General features: G+C 47.3%; 2 protein-coding genes across 4 annotated transcripts in view; one reads left to right on the forward strand and one right to left on the reverse strand.

Annotated features, from left to right (window-relative positions):
* The first annotated feature begins 8 nt into the window (after positions 1 to 8).
* Positions 9 to 12,812, forward strand: CA11 (carbonic anhydrase 11). Its single transcript, XM_053360860.1, is given in 10 exon segments — positions 9 to 106; positions 1,167 to 1,241; positions 7,559 to 7,701; positions 8,793 to 8,978; positions 9,855 to 9,950; positions 10,093 to 10,165; positions 10,603 to 10,733; positions 10,736 to 10,759; positions 10,937 to 11,102; positions 11,764 to 12,812. Coding segments are annotated over 10 exon segments (990 nt in total). The 5' UTR covers positions 9 to 45; the 3' UTR covers positions 11,799 to 12,812.
* A 4,453-nt stretch (positions 12,813 to 17,265) lies between these two features.
* The window catches only part of LOC128400022 (sulfotransferase 2B1-like), a 30,179-nt gene continuing 25,128 nt past the window's right edge, over positions 17,266 to 22,316 (reverse strand). For all 3 annotated transcript variants that reach the window (XM_053361964.1, XM_053361966.1, XM_053361965.1), the window contains exon 7: positions 17,266 to 17,792. In XM_053361964.1, coding sequence (XP_053217939.1) covers positions 17,677 to 17,792 — 116 coding nt within the window. In that variant the 3' untranslated portion in view covers positions 17,266 to 17,676. The remainder of the gene's footprint in view (positions 17,793 to 22,316) is intronic.

The following is a 22,316-nucleotide window of genomic DNA, read 5'->3' on the forward strand; positions in this document are numbered from 1 at the left end:
ACCCCCCACCCCACAGCAACCTCCTCCTGCTACTCCCAAACCACGATGGGCACCAGCCTGGGGGGGCTTTGCCTGTTGGGAGTCCTGACGGCAACTTGTATGGCTGGTAAGAGAGAGAGAGAGAGAGAGAGAGAGAGAGAGAGATGAATGGGGAAAGTGGGGCGTGGAGTGAGAGAGAGAGAAAAGATTAGCTTGGGATCTGGGGGTGGAGTGGGGGGTTAAGTTGGTGGATGCAAAGAGAACGGGAATTCCCTGAAAGAAAAAGATAAGGGCTAGCGACCAGTCTGACTATCTATCTTGTCTTGTCTTATCTTATCATTCGTCTGTCTGTCTGTCTATCTATCTATCTATCTATCTATCTATCTATCTATCTATCTATCGTCTATCTCTCCCCCTCTTTCCATTTCCTCCCCCCCCCCAATATATGCTATTTATAAACACATACAGATCACCCTCCTAATTTATGTTCACTAGCTTATCTATATCAGATCCACCCTCCTATCAGGTCTCCTTTGTAGCCTTTCCTTTCTTGATCTATCCATTCTCACCTCTTTCCTCAGTCTCTCCCCCTCCATATCTCCATTTGTATTTTCTCTCCCTGCGCTTTCTTAATTTTTTACCACGGGGCTCAACCCCACCCCACCCCACCCGTAATATTCCTTTCCATCAAAAACATTCCACAAAGTAATTTTTTAAAAAAGTAGAGGACCAAAGGTGTCTCTGAGCATGTGCAGAGCACTCTCCTTGCGGAGGCTGCCCAAGGCAGGGAGTGCAGCTACTTTTCCTTGAGCCCCAGTATCTCCCTCTCCCTGAAGAACCTCAGCAGCACTCCCTTGTTCATTCATGTGTTTTCTGTGCAATCCATTGACATGCCTGCCATCCATTGATGGGGGGGGGAGCAGAGGTGTAGGTAGCATATAGCTCAGTGGTAGTATCTGCTTTGCATGCAGAAGGTCGGAGGTTCAATCCCCGGCATCTCCACTTAGGGCTGCGAGGGACCCCTGCCTGAAATCTCATAGAACTGCGGTCTATCTGTATATAGACAATATAAATGGATCAATGGTGTGATTCAGTATAAGTCAGTGTTGCGATTAAGCTTCCATGCTTTTGTCTCCCCCTTCAATTGCCCCACTAATTAACCCTTTCCCCCCCTTTTATCCCTGCAGTGCAGTTTGTTCCTGCAAAGACCTACGAGGACTGGTGGGCATACAAGGAGACACTTCACGGTAGCTTCGTTCCAGGTACAAAATGACCACTGGGGTGGGGTGTATGCTCCTTCCTTTCTCGCTTGCCTTCTTAACATGCCCAACTCAGACAACTCTTCTAGGTCAGGTGGCCTGTGGCCACAAGTGGCATACGTGTGCTAGAAATCCCTCTAGCATTGACTGTTCTTGTGAGCAGATCCTATGATGAGCTGCAGCACAACCATTCAGTTGGCTGGTGCCCTGTGGAACTCTCAGCCACATGATGTTACGGAAATCACTAGACCAGCTGGGTCCCGGTCAGCCTTCTCGCTCAGGATCGAGGGATCTTGCAGGGGCCGTGGCTCAGTGGAAGAGCGCACGCTTTTCAGGCAGACAAGCCCAGGTTCAATTCCCCAGCCCAACCAGTTTAATAGAATCAGGAAGCAAGTGGAGATTGTCTGGGCAGTCATAGCAAACAATACTGGGTTAGATGGGCAAAGGCACTTCCACGCCACTTAAGCACTCACAGAGAATCCTGGGAACTGTAGTTTGTGAAAGGGGCTCGCAATTATAGCTCTGTGAGGTCAGCACCCTTCCACAAACTACAGTTCCTGGGATTTATTTGTTTTTGGTGTGGGGGATAGGGGAGGGGAAGCCATTACTCTTAAAATAGTGTAAGAGGGTTTCAAAAATATGGGTGTGAGCTTAGCCTGATCTAGCAAGCATCACCAAAAGGATATTGTGCAGCTAGAAAAGGGCAACCAAAATTATCAAAGGCTCGGCAACTTCCCTATGATGAAAGATTAAAATGCTTGTGGGTCTTTTTGGCTTAGGTAGAAGGTGACTAAGAGGGGGACATGGTCAAAGTATGTAAAGATTATGTATGGTGTCAAGGCAGTGGACAAAACACAGTTTTTCTCCCTCATAATACCAGAACCTGTGCTCATCCAATGAAACTGAGTGATAGAAACATCAAGACAGACAAGAGGAAGCTCTTAGAATCATGGAATTGTAGAGTTGGAAGGGACCCTGAAGGTCATCCAGCCCAACCCCCTACAATGTAGGAATGTGCAACTGTCCCATACGGGGATCAAACCAGCGACCTTGGCGTTATCAACACCACACTCTAACCAACTGAGCTAGCCAGGCTGCTTCATGCAGTGAACCATTAAATGATGCCAGAAGATAGGGAAGGCCTGTAGAGCAGTGGTAGGACATCAGTTTTGCATGCACAAGGTCCCAGGTTTGATCCCCAGCTTCTCCAAGTAAGAACATAAGAAGAGCCTGGTGGGTTGGGCCAATGGTCCACCCATCGAGTGCAGCATCCTGTTCTCTCTGTGGCCGTCCAGATACCTGTGGGAAACCAGCAAGCAGGATCCGAACACAAGAGCCTCCTGTGGTTTCAGGAGACGGAGCAATAGCCATCATGGCTCATAGCCTTAACATCCATGATTTTTCGTCCAATCCATCAAAGATAGGATAGTGGCTGGGAATTTGCCCTGTATGAAACCTTGGAGAGCTACTGCCCATCGATGTCTGTTACTCATGGTGGCTTATATAGGACCTCAAGTATCCCAGAGGCAATATAGCTCTGGTCTCGAGGGAGGGCAGAGGGAGAGGGCCAGTGTCCTCCTACCCCACCTGTGGACTCCTCATGGGCAACTGGTTGTAGGGAAGAGGATGTTGGTCTAGCCAGGCCATTGGTCTGATGCAGTAGCACTTCTGGTTTTCCTAGAAAGTCGGTTCTTCATTGGGGTAGATGGTGAATGGAAAAGGGCAAATGGAGAGGTGGCTAGAGGAGTGATTGACGCCACATGGCCATATTTTGGGGAAAGAAAGAGTAGAGGAATATGTGAAGTGAAGGGGTGAACGGTGGGCTATCTTGAGAACAAGGTGGGAGAAAAATAAGGGGACAGGGTGGACGAGTCATCCTGGAGGCAGGATAGCGGGCGATAAAAATGTTTGTCTGCTCCTATCGTGTAAGTTATTCCCTTTGGCCACTTGGAGGGAAAGGCTTGTATCCAATGATGCTCCAACAGAACCACTAGTTCTCCTTCCATTTGCTTTCCTACCGCAAATCTGCTCTGGAGATTCTCCCAACCCTGATTTGGGGGGTGTTCATGGGCCAGAGGAGACGGGGGGAGAGAGAGAAGTTGCTTTGTGTCATGCCTGGAAGTCCATTGTGCCTTCAGAGCTGCAGGGTTAGCTATAGCCCAAAGTTTGGAAACATCCTTGTAAGGGAAGACATCTCATCTTTTTAAAGAATTTAAAAAATCTGTCTTCCTGCTTTCCACATGTTGATTGGTACAAGTAGAGTCCGGATATCTTTGTCACCATTTAAAATAAAAATAAAAATACACACATCCTTCATTTAAAGGTAAGGCATGGGTCTAGTCCTCATCGTACTGGGGGCAATAAGGTTGACCATGCTCAGGCAGCATCTCATAAAAGCTGAGAAAGCATAAAAGGTGTACAGTTTAGTTCCCTTCTCAGAAGATGGAGCATCTGTGCCATGACATCTTTTTGGCGGGACTTCAGAAGGTGGTTCATCTGAGCCCTTGGAGCTTTGCCCACCTAGAATCATAGAACTGTAGAGTTTAAGGGGCCCTGAGGGTCATCTAGTCCAGCCCCCTGCAGACACAGGATTCACAACTCAAAAAACCCTGACAGATGGCCACCCAACCTCTGCTTAAAGACCTTCAATGAAGGAGAGTCCACCACCTTCCGCGGTAGCCCGTTCCCCCTTCAAACATTCCTGACGCTTAGTTGGAATCTCTTTCCTCGTCATTCGAATCCGTTACAAGGAAGGAGATTCTGACGAACTGTTAGGAAGAACCTGCTTCCCTGTCTCACTTCCCTCTCTCCTCTCTGCTTCTCCTCCCCCTCCCACCACAACCCCCCCCCGTACAGTATTTCATCTTCCCATTTCTCCCTTTCCCCCTGACTGTGGCTCCTTCGAAACTTCCGAAACGCCGTGGACGTGTGTTTTCCTGTGCCTGTTGTGGGGGGTAGGTGGGGCTCCCAGCTTTGCCCTCGGAATAAGCAGCTTGGCCAGTGAAGCAGATGCCTTGTCAGCGGGCTTAATTTGCATGATTAATTCTGAGCTCAGGATTTGGGTTTCCTCGGCGCGGAATGTTGGCACCGATGCCAGACAGCCAATTAGGTCTTGGATGCCAGATGGGGAATGAGCGCACACACAGAGAGAGAGAGACATATGCCTTGTTCGTGACCCCCTGCGTCGAAGGTTGGGGATGACTCGTGGTGTCCCAAGGGGACGGTGTTTCCTCCATCGCCTTGCTGCGAGGAGTGCCAACGCTGGAGGTGGCGGCGGCTGCTGCTGCGCCGTGCCTGTGCGCAGTGCCGAGAGCCGGGGTGGGGGGCTGGGCTCAGGAACTGCAAGAGGCTGCATTAATATTTAATATCTCCCTCGCCCGCTCCAGTGATGCAGCGAGCAGCAGGCAAAGAGAAATGGGACCACAGCGTTGGGGGGCGGGCGGGTAGGCAGGCAGGCAAGCGGGGGATCAAGGGGGCACGCTGGTGGCATGATAGGATTGAGGGGGACACGCCACAATATTATCATCATCACCACCCTACTCCCCAGGAGTGTGAAAAGGGAAAGGGCAAAGAATGTGTCCGCCTTGCCCCCCCCCAATGCTGAGAGGAGAAAAACAATTAAGTATATACACATAGACATTAGAATGCACCAAAAAAAGCACCAGCATACAGGAACCACAGAAGGAATCAGGAATGAAGCAAGCTTGGGCACACACACACACAGAGATGAAGGGACAGCCACAGAGAGAACGGAACCAGATGCATTGCTTTGCTGAAATTCATGTGCACAACAATTTCCCATATTCAAATGCCCAGTGTACACAGTCACACGCAGTCTTCACCAAGCTGGTGCCCTCCAGATGTTGGCACGCTACGATTCCCATCAGGTGCACCAGCTGATGGGAACTGTAGTCCACCTGGAGGGCATCAAGTTGGCAGTGGCTGCACAAGACAGATATATCTACACACTTGTCGGTGTATCTTGATGAGCTGGAATATGTGCAGAGGAGGGGGACCAAGATGATCAAGGGTCTGGAAAGCAAGCCTTATGAGGAATGGTTGAAGGAGCTGGGTATGTTTAGTCTAGGAAAGAGGAGACAGAGAGGAGGTACGGTAGCGAACTTCAGATATCTAAAGGGCTGTCACATGGAAGATGGAGTGTGCTTGTTTTCTCCTGCTCCAGAGGCTAGGACCCGAACCAATGGCTTCAATATACAAGAAAGCAGATTCCAACTAAATATCAGGTAGAACTTTCTGACAGTAAGAGCTGTTTGACAGTGGAACGGTCTCCCTTGAGAGGTTGTGGACTCTCCTTCCTTGGAGATTTTAAAGCAGAGGTTGGATGGCCATCTGTCATGGGTGCTTTGGTTGAGATTTCTGCATTGGGGTCCTTTCCAACCATACAATTCTATGATTCTATGGTGTATGTGTGTATGGCTTTGCCTTGGGGGCATATAAATTAAGCAGTAATGCAACATAACACCTGGGTAACAACAGACACACCACCTGATTCCTTTTATCCTGAAATATATTGCACTGCCACATCCATTCCTGGTTAAAAATATACATGCAGACAGAGTAACTCTCACATGCCCCTCTCTTTTCTCTTGCTGGTACTCTTAGCTCTTGTGAAAACACATTACATGCTTAGTTAACACATCTGTGTGCATACACACACACATATCTACCATCAACTTATTCATGTAGAAGTTTTACACACCATGTTTTGAGCAAAGACCTTCAGGTTGGCTTCCTGTCGATGGCAATGTTCAGGGCTGGCTGTTTGTTGCCTGCTGGGAGTGACAGGGAAGAAGGTAGGGAGACCAACAACAGGGGAACCAGAGCAATCACAGAAAAGGGCAACACTAATTCCTTCTCCTAAGGAGGAGGAAGGTGACAGGCAGGGCTACTCCCTGGATTGGCTGTAAATAAGAAGGCAGGTAGCCGGGGGGGGGTAGTGGCTGGTGGCAGATGAAGGTTCCTCTGGGTGGAGCCTCATTCGCCAGCTTCCACTGATCCATAGCAGGGCCTTTTCAGTGGTGATTCCCCTGTTGTGTAATGCCCTCCATCATTATTAACTTGAAGGAAGAATATGAAACATGCTTGTTTCTTCAGGCATTTGGTGGCTGTTCCTGGCAACTCTTGTGATCGTTGGCTGGAAGTCTGTTCTTACCAGAATTGCTTTTAGAATACTTTGTAACTGAAAGTGTTTTTAATTGTATAGTGGTACCTCAGGTTACATGCACTTCAGGTTACAGACACTTCAGGTTACAGACTCCGCTAACCCAGAAATAGTGCTTCAGGTTAAGAACTTTGCTTCAGGATGAGAACAGAAATCATGCTCCGGAGGCGCGGCGGCAGCAGGAGGCCCCATTAGCTAAAGTGGTGCTTCAGGTTAAGAACAGTTTCAGGTTAAGAACGGACCTCTGGAACGAATTAAGTACTTAACCCGAGGTACCACTGTAGTTGTTTTTGGAATGTTGAGGCTGTTTTAGAATGCTTTTTGCTTTGCTTTTGTTTCTAAATTGTGAATCTTCTGTTTGCCACTCCTTTGGGAGAAAGGGTGAGGTATAGATTCAATAAATAACTAGTAACATGCATATATGCCTTCACACCAAATCCATGCAACCCAGTAGCCCTTAGCAGCTAGCAGCAAAGTGAGGGCTTTCAAGCCTTTTGTGTGAAAATGGTCCTCAACATCTATTGTTCCATCCAGATTGGTGGGGTGGGTTTTCGCATGTGGATGTTCCTCACAACGTGCCCTTGACACAATAAATTGTGCATTACTGTTAGAGTTATACTGGCCTGCTCACACATCTGCGACGCTCCCCCAGTGTTACTGCGTAATTGCTGTCTGGTGGGGCAGCCCTGCATAGCAGTGGAACAAAAACGTAATGGCACAAAACAAAATAAAACAAAGGTACCCCCTGGAACACTGGTGGAAACAAAGCAGTATGTGTCCCTCCCCCCTCCCCCCCCCGCCAGCAACTTTTGCAGGCACCAACAGTATTGAAACTAACCACCCTGAAGCCATTAAGTGTGCAATCATGATGTATGCACAATAAAAAGGACACCTGGAGGCACCCTGTATCTATGCATTTTAAAAATTAACACTGGAAGCTGTGGAACACAAACCCCATTGCGTGCTCTGCCTCCCCTCCCCCCCCCCATCCTCCCTACATGGTCTCGCTGAAACACTCCCCAGGTACCATCTCTTTCCAACCTTCCATCTGCACCCCATGGGCAAGCAGATGAAAGCGAATCATTTCCTTGGCTCTTGTGCAAGGATTCCACAGGGCTCCTTGTTTTTCCTCTTGCAGGTCCTCCATTCTGGGGTCTTGTGAATTCGGCTTGGAGCCTCTGCGCCATTGGCAAGCGCCAGTCGCCCGTGGATGTCAACACAAGCCAAATGGTGTTTGATCCTTTCCTCCCTCCACTTCGACTAAGCACGGGCGGGAAAAAGGTGTGTGCTTGTGCATGGAAAGCCATGGACAAAGGTGTTTGTAAGGTTCATTGAATTTACTTCCCGGTAACAGCAGAGCCTAGGGCTTGCCGATCAGAAGGCTGGCGGTTCGAATCCCTGCGACGGGGAGAGCTCCCGTTGCTTGGTCCCTGCTCCTGCCCACCTAGCAGTTCGAAAGCACGTCAAAGTACAAGTAGATAAATAGGTACCACTCCAGCGGGAAGGTAAACGGCATTTCCGTGCGCTGCTCTGATTCGCCAGAAGTGGCTTAGTCATGCTGGCCACATGACCCAGAAGCGAGATGAGCGTCGCAACCCCAGAGCCGTCGGCGACTGGACCTAACAGTCAGGGGTCCCTTTACCTTTAACTGTGCCTAGGCTTGCAGTAATAATCAGCATCAGAATGGATCCAGACTAAGGCTGCATGTTTATTATCATCTTAAAACACTGCTTCTTCTCCCTTCCAACTTGGATCAAAGCAAGTTTTAAGAAAACATACCAAAATGTAGCATTTCATAAGAAACAACAGGATAGTTATGGATTGTGGGTGAAGCCCTACATACATTGCTTTCCAAACCAGTGGTGGGAACATATTGTATGCAGAGTAAACAGGAGTGTGTGCACAGCAGGAAGTACTCACACCAAATCTTTTCACATTGATTTCAATAGGAAAGTTGCTTTGCCATAATCCAGCCCCGAATATTGACATATTTTAACTCCACTTTTCTGTCCCATCACCAGGACCCTGAAGGCCGTGGCCAAACGAAGCTTAAAACCAGAGTAATAAAATATTATAAACATGAATTTTAAAGAAGCACAGCAGATAAAATCTCCTTAGTGTAACCAAAGGGAAAACAGTAGCTCAGTCATCAATCATGCTACAAGCTCACTGTAACAGTGTAGGCATTTTACCTGGAGAAACAAGGAAAAGTGCCAACTGGAGCAGAGTGTTCCATGGTTTAACTGCCACCACTGAGAAGGAAATGTCCCTCATTATGGCTGGGGTGAACAAAGGGTGTAAATAATACTCGTGCCACTGGATTTTTCCCTGTCCCCCATCTCCTTTCCCTGTTACATCATCTCACCCCGCAGATCAGTGGCACCATGTACAACACGGGACGGCATGTCTCCTTCCGCCCAGACCCACTGCAGCTGGTTAACGTTTCTGGAGGGCCTCTGCTGTACAGTCACCGCCTCCAGGAGCTACGCCTGCACTTTGGCAGCGAAGATGGGTTTGGCTCCGAGCATCGGATAGACGGCGAGAGCTTCTCTGCCGAGGTGATCTCAGGCCCTGCTCAGACTGGTGCATTTTGTGGATACTCTTAGCTCAGACGCCGATCTATACATGCAGAAAAATTGAGTGCCATTAAAACTTTTCCTCAAATCAACCTCACATTCGTTTAAAGGGTTTCTACACCAGCTGTGTTAGACTGCAGCCCTAAAAAACCAATACCAATAAAACGCACAGCACACGAAGGCTTTAAGTAAATAGTAATGTTCTTACTATACGGGTGGCGCTGTGGGTTAAACCACAGAGCCTAGGACTTGCCGAACAGATGGTCGGTGGTTCGAATCCCTGCGAAGGGGTGAGCTCCTGTTTCTCAGTCCCTGCTCCTGCCAACCTAGCAGTTTGAAAGCACGTCAAAGTGCAAGTAGATAAATAGGTACCGCTCCAGCGGGAAGGTAAACGGCGTTTCTATGCACTGCTCTGGTTCGCCAGAAGTGGCTTAGTCATGCTGGCCACATGACCCGGAAGCTGTACGCCAGCTCCCTCGGCCAATAAAGCGAGATGAGCGCCACAACCCCAGAGTCGGTCATGACTGGACCTAATGGTCAGGGGTCCCTTTACCTTTACCTTTAATGTTCTTAAAAGCCCAGAGTTGTTGCATTAGGACTGAGGACACCCAGGTTCAAATCCCCACTGCGTCACTGGGTGATTATCTCTCAGCTTAGCCCACCTCACAGGGCTGTTGGGAGGATAAAAGAGGGAGGAGGGCAAAAAAAGGGGGGAGGAGATCCATGTATACTGCTTTAGGATCCTGAGAGGAAAGGCAGGACGTAAATGTAATACGTATATCAGTCATTCCACGTCTGCAAAATGCAAGCTTTGTTTACGTCTGCCTATGCCTTTTTCTCTTTCGTTCCCACCTGTAGGTGCAGCTGATCCACTACAACCAAGAGCTCTACCCCAATATCTCAGAGGCGTCGCGCAATCCCAATGGTTTGGCTGTCATTTCGATCTTTGCTGATGTGAGTCTCTCCCTCTCCCTTCCAACCCCACAAAAAATAAAATAAAAATCTAGGGCGTGCCAGATGGGTCCCTGGCCAGCTCAAGGTTGGGCAGGAGATCAGAGGACAAAATGCAAGGCCTTTGTTTCATTTCTCTTTGCAGATTGGACCAAGCCCCAACCCATTCCTAACCAGGCTGTTAAACAGAGAGACCATCACCCGCATCTCGTATAAGAGTAAGTGGGAAGAGGACTACGTTAGACGTCCCTTGGCAAAGATGGTCAGGACTGGGAAAGCTAACCAGGGAGGGGGTGGTTGCGGGAGAGGACATGACAGGAGTTTTAAAAATGGAGAATGGCATTGTTTCATAACAATGGAATGGCCACTAGCCTAGATGGTTTTAACCAACGTTCAGGAACAGCAGCTCTGTCACTCCGCTATGTGGAATCTCACCTGTGCAGATGTCTTCAATCCTGTGTGCTGCACACAAACAACAGGGGAGGGGTGTTACCTTAAGTTTCCCGCCAGAGCCACTTTGGGGGACAAAGTTCTGGACTAGATGAACCTTTGATCCAATCCCATAGGGCCCTTCTTCTGATACTCGCCTGTGTGTGCATCTCTCTCTCTCTCTCTCTCTCTCTCTCTCTCTCTCTCTCTCTCTCTCTCACGACAGATGATGCTTATCTTCTACATGACCTGAGTCTGGAAGATCTCTACCCAGAGACTTTTGGCTTCATTACTTACCAAGGATCCATGTCAACCCCTCCGTGCTACGAAACAGCCACTTGGATCCTTATTGACCGACACCCATCAACATGACCTCTGTACAAGTAGGTTCCTCCCTGGGGCAGTGGAGTCTCTGGATTTCCCAGCATCAAGAGAAGCTCCTTAACTCACTCTCCCCATTAGATTCACCTGCCCCACACCCAGCCCTTCTCGAAAACCTAGGAGTCCTGATCCTCAACTTCCTTCTTGACCTCCTTTCCCCACTTCTCTCTCTTCTGCAGATACACTCCCTTCGTCTTCTCAGCCAGAACCTCCCTTCCCAAATTTTCCGGAGCATGAGTGACAATTCGAGACCCCTCCAGCCCCTCCTCCATCGAAGCCTTCGGGGCAACCGGGACCCACGGCGCCCCACTCGACGTTGCAAGGGGGGCAACTACAGGCTCCATGGTATGCAGGCCAGGAATTTGAGCTCTGTTCTTTCATGCTCAGACCTGCTAGGTTTTACTCTCCTTCCTTCCTTCCTTCCTTCCTTTATCTGTTTACTTACAGCATGTGCAGCCTGCCTTTGTATCAGACATTCAAGGTGACTTGCAATCAAAATAAAGCAATGCATGTTGATTTTTTAAAAAAATAGACTAATGACAATCTTTAAAAATGACTGGAAAAGGAGATTAAGAACCTTGCTTTCCCTCCAGATGTTGTTGAACTCCAAATCCCATCAGCCCCAGCATGGCCAACAAGCAGAGATTATGGGAACTGTAGTCTGTCTGTTCGTTAATCAGTTCAATCCTATATGCATCTACTCAGAAGCAAGTCTTCCGGACTTTAGCAGGGCTTACTACCAGGTTAGGCAGTATAGGATTCCTGTCTACTACTGCCTTGGATTTATTTGCCTTGGATTCTTAAGTAAGATAAAGTGTGTGTGTGGGGGGGGGGGATTAAAGGATAGGCTTGGTTCCTCAAAGACCAAAAGCAGGACAGTGAGTTACTAGAAAACAGGGACCATCCCTGGCAAACGGGGTCAGTTGGAGCATTTGACACACAGGCAGGATCTGTTTAAAAACAAATCCCTTTCCATAACCTGCATTTCCCCCCTTCTCTCTTTCAGTGGATGGTACACGTCCTCCGAAAACTGTCATGTAGCTGAGATGCGCTGCAGCCAGTTGAATGTTTGAGGGTGGCTGTGGCTCCTTCAGAATTTGATGTCTAACTGAGGAAGTTGTAACCTCCCACTTCTGGGTGACCAGACTGCCTTCCACCATGCGAAAGGGCAATAACAGGATGCCTGTGAACAACAACAGAATGTATGCCTCAGGGGTGTTTGGGACACACATGCACACCCACACAATGCGGCTTCCAGAGGTTTCTAAAAATGAGGCCCCGGCTATTTATCAACAGAACATGGCGTACACAATTGAACAGCCATATCTTAAAAGGGATTGGGCCTTTCCCAGATGCCTGAGGACTAGAATCTTGTCCTCTGACATTGCCTCCCTGCTTATTCCCAAAAGCATTTGGCTTTTTGTTCAAACACACTCAAAATCTCCGTGAATCCAAAACATGAGGGAGAGAGAATGTAACCCAAATTTGGGGCAGCACAGCCAAACTGCATTGGGCAGACAGCTGTTCCCCTGCAAACAGCTCAGAATGTCTGGTTGGGCATATAAATGTTGGAGACTATCCCCCATAATGTATGAGAACACTCCCAAGATATCTGAGGGACATTCTGTGAGCTTCAGGAGCCACCGGCCACAAAAACCCAAACAGGGTGGTTTCCTTCTATATTAATGTTCTGAACCTGAGGAAGTCGGGGGGTGGGACAGCATAACACAAACGATACACAGGGACAACCTCACAAATCCTGAGATTCTTTCAATATTTGGGGCAGAGACATACACATGAAACTCCACCCCACTTTCTGTGCCAATGTGAGGAAATCTGGGGTGGAAAATACAAACGAGAGCCCCCTCCCAAATCCTCAGTATATCTTGGGATGTTTAAGAGAACAGAAAACACACACCAACGCGACCATCGTTTCCGAATGGCCTTCAATAACCTTAGCTGGGGAGCAGGGAGAGGGGAGAATTTTGTTGCCAAAAGAATACACCTTTTGAATACAGATTAATATTATTAATTAAAGAACAATTTTCAAAACAAGCTTTGATTTCTTTGCAGTGATCTTTTTTTCAGCTAGATCGGGGACAAACAGCAGGTCATCGTGACCCTACTCAGGTCATGTAAAGTGATATTGGGGGGAGGGGGAGAAAGAAAATTTGAGGTGGGAGGTGGGATGAGGAGCTGAATGTTTCAGACACACATGTATACCGGCACTTTCCTCTCCAAACCAAATCACCCCCAGCTGTTTTTCTTCCCTGTGAGGATTGCTTTAAAGCAGCCTTGCAAATAAGCCCACCAAAGTTACTAGCCTGCAATTATTATTTTTACCAGCCTTCTGTGGGCTGGCAGAAAGGGATAGAGAGCCCTGCCACTCCTGTAGAGTTACCTGTGACATTTCAGTGCAGGCTGTGGATAACGGGTTTCCCGCAACTCACATTCCACTTGTTTACCAGGCTAGATGAAGAAGAGAGACCGTCATAGCTGCACAGTGGGGGTGGGGGTGGGGAGGAGAGTTCCTTCCCCAGGATGGACCATCACCCCCCGATTCCAAACTTCTATATTTTACAAAGAGACTAAATTTTTAGCATTTGTAGAACCTGAGATACAAGACAAAATGTACAGACACTATTCTCATTTTGTGTTTGTGTGTGGAAGTCAGAGCTGGACCATAAAGAAGGCTGATCGCCGAAGAATTGATGCTTTTGAATTCTGGTGCTGGAGGAGACTCTTGAGAGTCCCATGGACTGCAAGAAGATCAAACCTATCCATTCTTAAGGAAATCAGCCCTGAGTGCTCACTGGAAGGACAGATCCTGAAGCTGAGGCTCCAATACTTTGGCCACCTCATGAGAAGAGAAGACTCCCTGGAAAAGACCCTGATGTTGGGAAAGATGGAGGGCACAAGGAGAAGGGGACGACAAAGGATGAGATGGTTGGACAGTGTTCTCGAAGCTACCAGCATGAGTTTGACCTAACTGCGGGAGGCAGTGGAAGACAGAAGTGCCTGGCGTGCTCTGGTCCATGGGGTCACAAAGAGTCGGACACGACTAAACAACAACAACAAGTGTGTGTGTGTGTGTGTGTGTGTGTGTGTGTGTGTGTGTGTGTGTAAAATCAGCTTGCTATCCCCTTTCAGTGTCTTACTTCCCACCCTCCAAAATTCCTGTGGACACCCATAGAAACATCCACAAAGCCCACCCTCCACTACCTGCTTACGTACCTGTATGCAATTCCTCTTTGTTTACAGGTGAAGCTTTGCCGACCTGGTGCTCCCCAAACGTTTTGGACTACAACTCCCATCAGCCCCAGCTTCCATAGCCTTGCTGGATAGAAGGCTGCTCTCATGGCAGTCATCAGTAACAAGGTTGTACATTGACTGTAGATGACAGCCCTTTTCCTTCCCCAAGTCAGAAGTGGTTGCATCTGTTGAGCTGAGCAGATGTTAACTTTTGCACGGGCTGAAGACACGTGTGGAGATTGTCCCCACTGTTCCTGGACCCCCTCCACCATTCAGATATCAGCTACACGGAGTGTTGTGTATACAGCGTGAACACTCATAAACTGCCTGCACAGCTGAGGATCCTGTAACATGAGAGAGGCCCCGCTTTTACAGACAAAGCCTACACATGCATAGCTGGGATAGCTCAGTCAGTAGAGCATAAGACTCTGAATCTCAGGGTTGTGGGTTCGACCCCCACATTGGACAAAAGATTCCTGCATTTCAGGGGGTTGGACTAGATGACCCCACGGTTCTTTCCAACTCTGTATTTCTACGCAAATTTGAAGCAGGTTCTAAGGATGGATAGGATAAAAACGCAAAGGCCAGCTTTGCAAATAAGAAGTTAAGTTTCCCAAATCCCGACTTCAAGGGGTATTGGGTTGCAGAAGTGGGAGTGGGAGAGGGAGAAATTTGATTCGATTTGCATTCACACTAAAATGTTGATGAATTCATTACTCTCCCCCCCCCCCAACACTAAACTGATGTGGAAATATGGAGAACTGTGTTTAAGAATTGGGGGGGGGGGGCAGAAACGGAGAGTAACCAGAATTGACAGATTCATCCTTCAGCATGGGAAGGCCTCAACTTTGGAGGTCCTATTGCCTATTGCAATAGAGAATATTGGGCTGTTGTTGTTGTTTAGTCGTTTAGTCGTGTCCGACTCTTCGTGACCCCATGGACCAGAGCACGCCAGGCACTTCTGTCTTCCACTGCCTCCCGCAGTTTGGTCAAACTCATGTTGGTAGCTTCAAGAACACTGTCCAACCATCTCGTCCTCTGTCGTCCCCTTCTCCTTGTGCCCTCCATCTTTCCCAACATCAGGGTCTTTTCCAGGGAGTCTTCTCTTCTCATGAGGTGGCCAAAGTATTGGAGCCTCAGCTTCAGGATCTGTCCTTCCAGTGAGCACTCAGGGCTGATTTCCTTCAGAATGGAGAGATTTGATCTTCTTGCAGTCCATGGGACTCTCAAGAGTCTCCTCCAGCACCATAATTCAAAAGCATCAATTCTTCGGCAATCAGCCTTCTTTATGGGCCAGCTCTCACTTCCATACATCATTACTGGGAAAACCATAGCTTTAACTATACGGACTTTTGTTGGCAAGGTGATGTCTCTGCTTTTTAAGATGCTGTCTAGGTTTGTCATTGCTTTTCTCCGAAAAAGCAGGTGTCTTTTAATTTCGTGACTGCTGGATATTGGGCTAGATGGGTCAAAAGCCTGACCTAGTAAAAAGCAGCTTTGTCTGTGAGATAGCCCAAATGGCCCACAAGAAACAGTGGTTCTTAATTGCTAATTAGCCTCTTCCATATAAGAAAACAGCTTCTTAGGTTTTCAGGGCTCAATTGTGAACAATTTACACGCAAAGTAAAGAGGAAGCCGGATAACAGGACAAGATGGAAAATGGTGCCATGATTGTTTCATATTCACCCCCCCCCAGCCCTTGTAGAGTTCGCCATTCTCTCCCAGCAGCACTTCAGTCTTTTAATTACCACTGGAAGATCCAGCAGTAGCTGCTAGTGAGCCAACACAGCAAAGACGCAGCATGGATACCTTTAAGATTTCAGTTCTTTGGAGACAGAAATAGATGGCTAGAGAGTGACCTTATCAAATACAGCTCCCTTGGGGACAACCATTCCCAACACAAAAGCCGGTGAGCAGAGAAACTGGGGCACCAGAAATAATTACTATGTGCAAAGTTGTAACCATGTAAACACAATTACTTGAGTTAAAGTGGGGTGGGGGGAGGAAAGCAGGCAGAATTAAGTGTGAATGGGCCTTGCACTGGGTGTTGATAGATGATAGATATTCTACTGCCCCCTGGTGGAAATCTTCCCCAAATTCTTGATTCTGGCAAAAGGGACCCCGACCATTAGGTCCAGTCGTGGCCGACTCTGGGGTTGCGGTGCTCATCTCGTTTTAATGGCCGAGGGAGCCAGTGTACAGCTTCCGGGTCATGTGGCCAGCATGACTAAGCCGCTTCTGGCGAACCAGAGCAACACATGGAAACACTGTTTACCTTCCTGCTGGAGCGGTACCTATTTATCTACTTGCACTTTGACGTGCTTTCGAACTGCTAGGTTGGCAGGAGCAGGGACCAAGCAACGGGAGCTCAACCCATCGCAGGGATTCGCACCGCTGAACTTCTGATCGGCAAGTCCTAGGCTCTGTGGTTTAACCCACAGCGCCACCCACGTCCCCTTGATTCTGGAGGGGTGGGAATTCCGGATTATTCTGATCCTTGGCTGGGAACTGAGGCAAAAACGGGGGCATAGAAAGGGGCACAAGGCGAAAAAAGGAGGAGGGAAGAGGCAGTAAGCCAAAAAGGGCTACTGTGGTGTGCAAGGTTTCTGCTGAGATTGGTGTGGAAGAGGGTACATAACTTTTCCAGTCCCTCCTCCTCTCTCTGTGCTCCACCACTTTAAGCACACCAGAAGCCACCTGCAGGAATCCTCTTCAGTCGCCTCTTACAAGCCTTTAAATACTTGCAGGCAAGCCTTGCATCTTCCTATTTCCTGTCCCGCCTCCCTTGTGGTTTCTTATTGGGGAAGAGCCAGGAGAAGCACCTGCTTTGACAAAGCTATGGTATGTTGTTACCTGCTTCCTCTGGCTTTACATGGGAAGGCAAACCTTCTAGCAGGGGCCTGGTGCTCCAAGCAAGTGATTGGCACACTTGATTTGTGGCGCTGGGCAATCGGCTCCTCGTAACCAGCTGGGAGCAGTCCGACAGAGAAATCACCATCACCTGCCTTTCCTGTGTTCCATTTCCTTCGAACCACGCTGTCTGCAGTGCAGCCCACCCCACACGTGTGTGTATATACTGTGTTTGCCTGTAGTCCACAAAAGCTCATGCCACAAAGCATCTACTAACTGTTCAGGTGCCACCAGACTCCTGGCTGTCTCGCTACAACAGGCCAACATGGAAGCCCCCTCTAGAAAAAGACTGTCAGGAACTCTCTTGCTAATGCGTGTCGCCTTCTTGAAACCACTGGACTTTGAAACCATTGGATATTGGTTTATTTTATTACAATACATCTTTTCTCCCATCATGGAACTCAAGACATCGCACAAAGGGCTATTCAGGTGGTCTTCTGCTGACCACACCCAGACCTGCTTAGCTTCAGCAAGGTTGCTGCATCATGCGCCTTCCTGGCCATGTGCCCTGATTGCTCAGGGCTTAAGAGCCATAGTTGGGTGACCTCTGGAATCTAATCCGCCACAGCTCACTCCCTTCCTGGAGCCCTGACTCCAGTTCTCACTACACCCCATTCTCCTCCCACGGTTCCAGGAGTTCTGGCCCACCCCAGATGTCCCCACTAATCTACAGCGTGTTGTGCTGAGACACCATTGGTATCCCATTGAGATATTAAATCAGTCCGGTGTTGGAGAGAGTCAGCGGGGAAGGCCAGATTCATTCTTTGTCCCACGGAAAAGTGACGTTTAAGTCTCGTAGGCGTTCCTGGTAGACCTGGTCAAAACATTCACTCTGCGCGGTGGTCAAATGGTTCTTCCAGTCACCGGATATCCCTGGAAACCAGTAACAGAAAGTAATTGCCAGTTATGCTCAGGATAGACATGGTGGAGGAAATATTTCTACAAGCACGTGATGACCACTGTGTGGATATGCCAAGAGCTATGATGTTGCCCCTTGTCTGATGAGGAACAGGCAGAGTCAGGGCGAGTGTGTCTTCCTATCAGTGATTCTTATCCGTATCAGCTAAAAATAGAGGTGCATTCAGAGGTAGTATAAGAATGTGAGAATAGCCTTGCTTTGTTGTGTTAACAAAGCAAGGAACAGTGGTTACTGAAATTAGAGGCAACAGCTAAGGATGGCTTTCTCCATCAAGCACAGTTTGCTGCTTTGTTCATGACATGTCCATGCCCCCTTTCTTTCAGGGAGCTCACCAGGATATAGATGGTTCTCTCCCCGCCCTCCATTTCATCCTTTCAACAACTCTGTACGCTGGGTGAGGCTGGAGACTATTACTGACCCAAGGTCATACAGTGAGCTTCATGACCCTGTTGGGATTTGAACCCTGGTCTGTCAGGTTTTATTCCAGCCTTCTAACCATTACACCACACGGCCTTTATGAGCTCCCTAAGACAATCTCATTGGTTGGGCCCAGTGCTGGAATGGAGGGACCACTGGTCAGATTCTTAGGCCACCACGGTGTTTTTTGTTCCAATAAATCTTTATACTTTCCCCAACTTTAAATATCGCTTTCCTAATTATATGATTTTGGAAACTTTGATGTATTCTAGCTTTTTCATACCATAGGTAGACATGTCAGCCAAATCTATTATCATGCCCTTCCAAATCCAAAAGATCTGTATTTTTTAAGTTTGATCCATTCTCGGATCCAACAAATACATAAAGCTTCATAGTATAATTTCATAACCGGCAGTGAGAAGCCTCCTCTTTCTTTAGTATCTGTTAATAATTTATATTTTATTCTCAGCTTCTTGCCCTGCCATATAAATTTTGAAATATCCTTTTGCCAGTCTTTAAAAATGCCATATTACTTATCACTGGAATTGATTGGAATAAAAACAACTTTTTTTCAAGACATTCATCTTGATTACTGAAATTCTCCCTAATAATGACAAGTTCATCCTGTTTCAGATTCCTAATTTCCTTTTTATTTCTTTCCAAACTTTTTCATAATTATCTTTATATATATATTAATATTCCTTGGTGTTAGCCATATCCCTAAGTATTTCACTTTGTTGTGAATATTTATACCTATTTCTTGTTGAATTTTTTCTTTATCCTGTTTCGGGATATTTTTAACTAATAATTTCATTTTATTTTTATTAAGTTAGAAACCAGCAACTTGTCCAAACTCTTGTATCTTATAAATAACCTGTTCAAGAGAGATTGTTGGATCTTCTACAGTGATTACTAAAGCATCTGTGAATGCTTTCAATTTAAATTCCTTACTTCCTACCTTTATTCCTTTAATGTTCTCATTCTGCTCTGATATTTCACATCAAAACTTCTAATACAGTGGTACCTCAGGTTACATACACTTCAGGTTACAGACGCTTCAGGTTACAGACTCCCCTAACCCAGAAATAGTACCTCGGTTTCAGAACTTTGCTTCAGGATGAGAACAGAAATCGGGCTCCGGCAGTGCGGCAGAAGCAGGAGGCCCCATTAGCTAAAGTGGTGCTTCAGGTTAAGAACAGTTTCAGGTTAAGAACGGACCTCCAGAACGAATTAAGTACTTAACCAGAGGTACCACTGTACTAAAATAAACAATAACGGGGAGAGAGGACAACCCTGTCAGATTCTTAGGCAATTCCTATGATGGCTACACACAAGAGCCCTGCTGGATCAGGCCCATGGCCCATCTGGTCCAGCTTCCTGCTCTCACAGGGACCAGCCACATGACTCTGGGGGTGCAAGGACAGCAGGAACATTCTCTGATTGGTATCTGGGGATTTGGGGACGGAGGGAAGAACTGCAGGTGTCTGCAGGGTTTGGGGGTTTTTTGTGTGAGGGTTTGTGGGGAGGGGGGGTAATGGAAAACACTGGAAGTGGGAGGCAAGCAAATTTCTCACACACAAAATGTGAGAACAATGCCTGTACATTTTGCCCTGTGTCCTAAATTCTTTATGTATGGAAGTGAGAGCTGGACCATAAAGAAGGCTGATCGCTGAAGAATTGATGCTTTTGAATTCTGGTGCTGGAGGATACGCTTGAGAGTCCCCTGGACTGCAAGAAGATCAAATGCATCCATTCTGAAGGAAATCAGCCCTGAGTGCTCACTGGAAGGACAGATCGTGAAGCTGAGGCTCCAGTACTTTGGCCACCTCATGAGAAGAGAAGACTCCCTGGAAAAGACCCTGATGTTGGGAAAGATGGAGGGCACAAGGAGAAGGGGACGGCAGAGGACGAGATGGTTGGACAGTGTTCTCGAAGCTACCAGCATGAGTCTGACCAAACTGCGGGAGGCAGTGGAAGACAGGAGTGCCTGGCGTGCTCTGGTCCATGGGGTCACGAAGAGTCGGACACGACTAAACAACTAAACAACAACAACAACTATCCTTAGGATGGGATTGGCAGCTGAGCTGAGGATCCCCTCCAATCCCACGATTCTATGATTGTAAAAAGGGACTACTGGATTAGATCAAACCAGTTGGGTAAGTTCAGGTCTGTCAGCTTCCCCATTGTTAGGGAAATTGTAGGCTAATGTCTTTTAAAGGCTGCCCTTTTTAATGGGTGGCAAAGATCTGAATGGGAAGCGTCTGTCTCTCTCCACTCCCAGCTGGGTGTATGCAGGCAGGCAGGAGACAAAAATAGACTGGATGAGTTGCTGGGAGGCTAAAGAAAGACACAGAGGGAGCATTTTTGGAGCCCTGAAGGCACTGTCAGTTCTCCTAGGTGTGGATGCCAGTGAACTTCTCAGGGGTCTGTTGGGGTGCCTAATGTCGTGCCTCCACCTATGTTCAACCTGTGCATTTGCAAACAAGCACAAATATTACAAAACGCCAGTAAGTTCCCAGTGACCTCATTCCAAAGGAAGCCAAAGGTGCTGCACCCTTGAATCCTCTCACCGCTGAGAGATTGGGGAATTGCATAACAATAGAGGGGAATAGCATCTTCCTTCTCGCATCCGGATGAACTCACTGGTGCTTCCTGCATTCACCCAGGGACTGGAGAGCAGGGCAACACTGGAAAGTGAGCTTTTGCAACCGCCTCACCTTAATTAAAAATGTTTTTGAGCAGAGCTGATTTACATCATACCTGACAGCTGCAAGTTACTGAGCAAGAAGTAAGGATGCTTCCAAAATTCTCATTTCCTAGATTGTAAATTACCCTCTTTTTTTTCTTTCCAAGTCAAACCAATGCATTAGGAATTTGTTCCCTGCCCCAGAGTTTGTGCCTGTGGTGTTTGCCATAGATTTTAGTTCCTTCACTGCATATTCTGCCTTTGTCTTGATAAAACACTGCAAAAAAAGCAACCTTGGTGGGACAGAACTATGGTTGCATCAATATCCTTTTGGTGCAGTGTTTCACCAGTGCATGGGGTTATATGTGCAGTAAAAGATCACTTACATAAAACTTGATGAAGTCAGAAGTAGAGATGGGGGAGAAATTTGATTCAGTTCACATTTAAAGATGAACCTACCTAATTATCTCTTTCCAAAACAATGCAAACACAGCCATCGTCAGAAATTCGCTCTTCTCCAGTTTGCACTTCTACAACTTTTTCAATGCAGTTTGCAAACCAACTAATATGTACAATAATGCACATATTGGGGTTAAAGCATTGATAGAAATGCTTCATGAAAGTAACATGCAAAAACGCATTATTTTGGAAAAAACTGCTTTGCAAAAACATGTGCATATTAGGCAAAATTGTATACAAGTTGCAAAATAGCCACGTTTATACTTTGAGAAGGTTACACTGAAATTTTGATGAATCTTCAAGAAATTTTTGTTTTTCATTGCAGATTGAAATGTGGAGAACTGAAATGAAGACTGGGAAAATGAAGAACTGGGGGGAACCGAAATTGATAGGTTTGCCCAGCCCTCGCCATAAATAAGATCACGTCAAGATTGTTTTGTTGCAGTGTTTTATCAAGGCACACATAAGCATAAGGGTGTGTGCGTGCGCGTGTGTGCGAGCGCATGCACACACAAACACACAAATTAACTGGGGTGAGCTGGGGATCCCATGAGGGAACTGTAGGAACTGGGAAGACAGAGGATAACCCCCTAGGAGCCTAACACAGAACCAACAAGTAGCACTGAGGGGAGGTTCTCTCTGCTACTGCTGCGGAGCTGAGGCTAGTACACACACCTAGAGGGCAGTCTGTCGTGGCAAAAAATAAAAATTAAGCACCTTGTGGCACTTTGAAACCTAGCTAATTTGTTATAGCACAAGCCTTTGTGTTTGAAAGTCCACTTCATAAGATCACTGGTGATCCCGTACATTTAAGGAGCTCTGATTTAATTGTCAGACTGCACCTTTGGCATTTAATTGCCATTGGACTTCAGCTTTAACATTCCCCTGAGCTTTACACCAACGTGCATTATTATAT

Source organism: Podarcis raffonei, chromosome 13 (assembly GCF_027172205.1).
Source record: "Podarcis raffonei isolate rPodRaf1 chromosome 13, rPodRaf1.pri, whole genome shotgun sequence".
Lineage (NCBI taxonomy): Eukaryota > Metazoa > Chordata > Lepidosauria > Squamata > Lacertidae > Podarcis > Podarcis raffonei.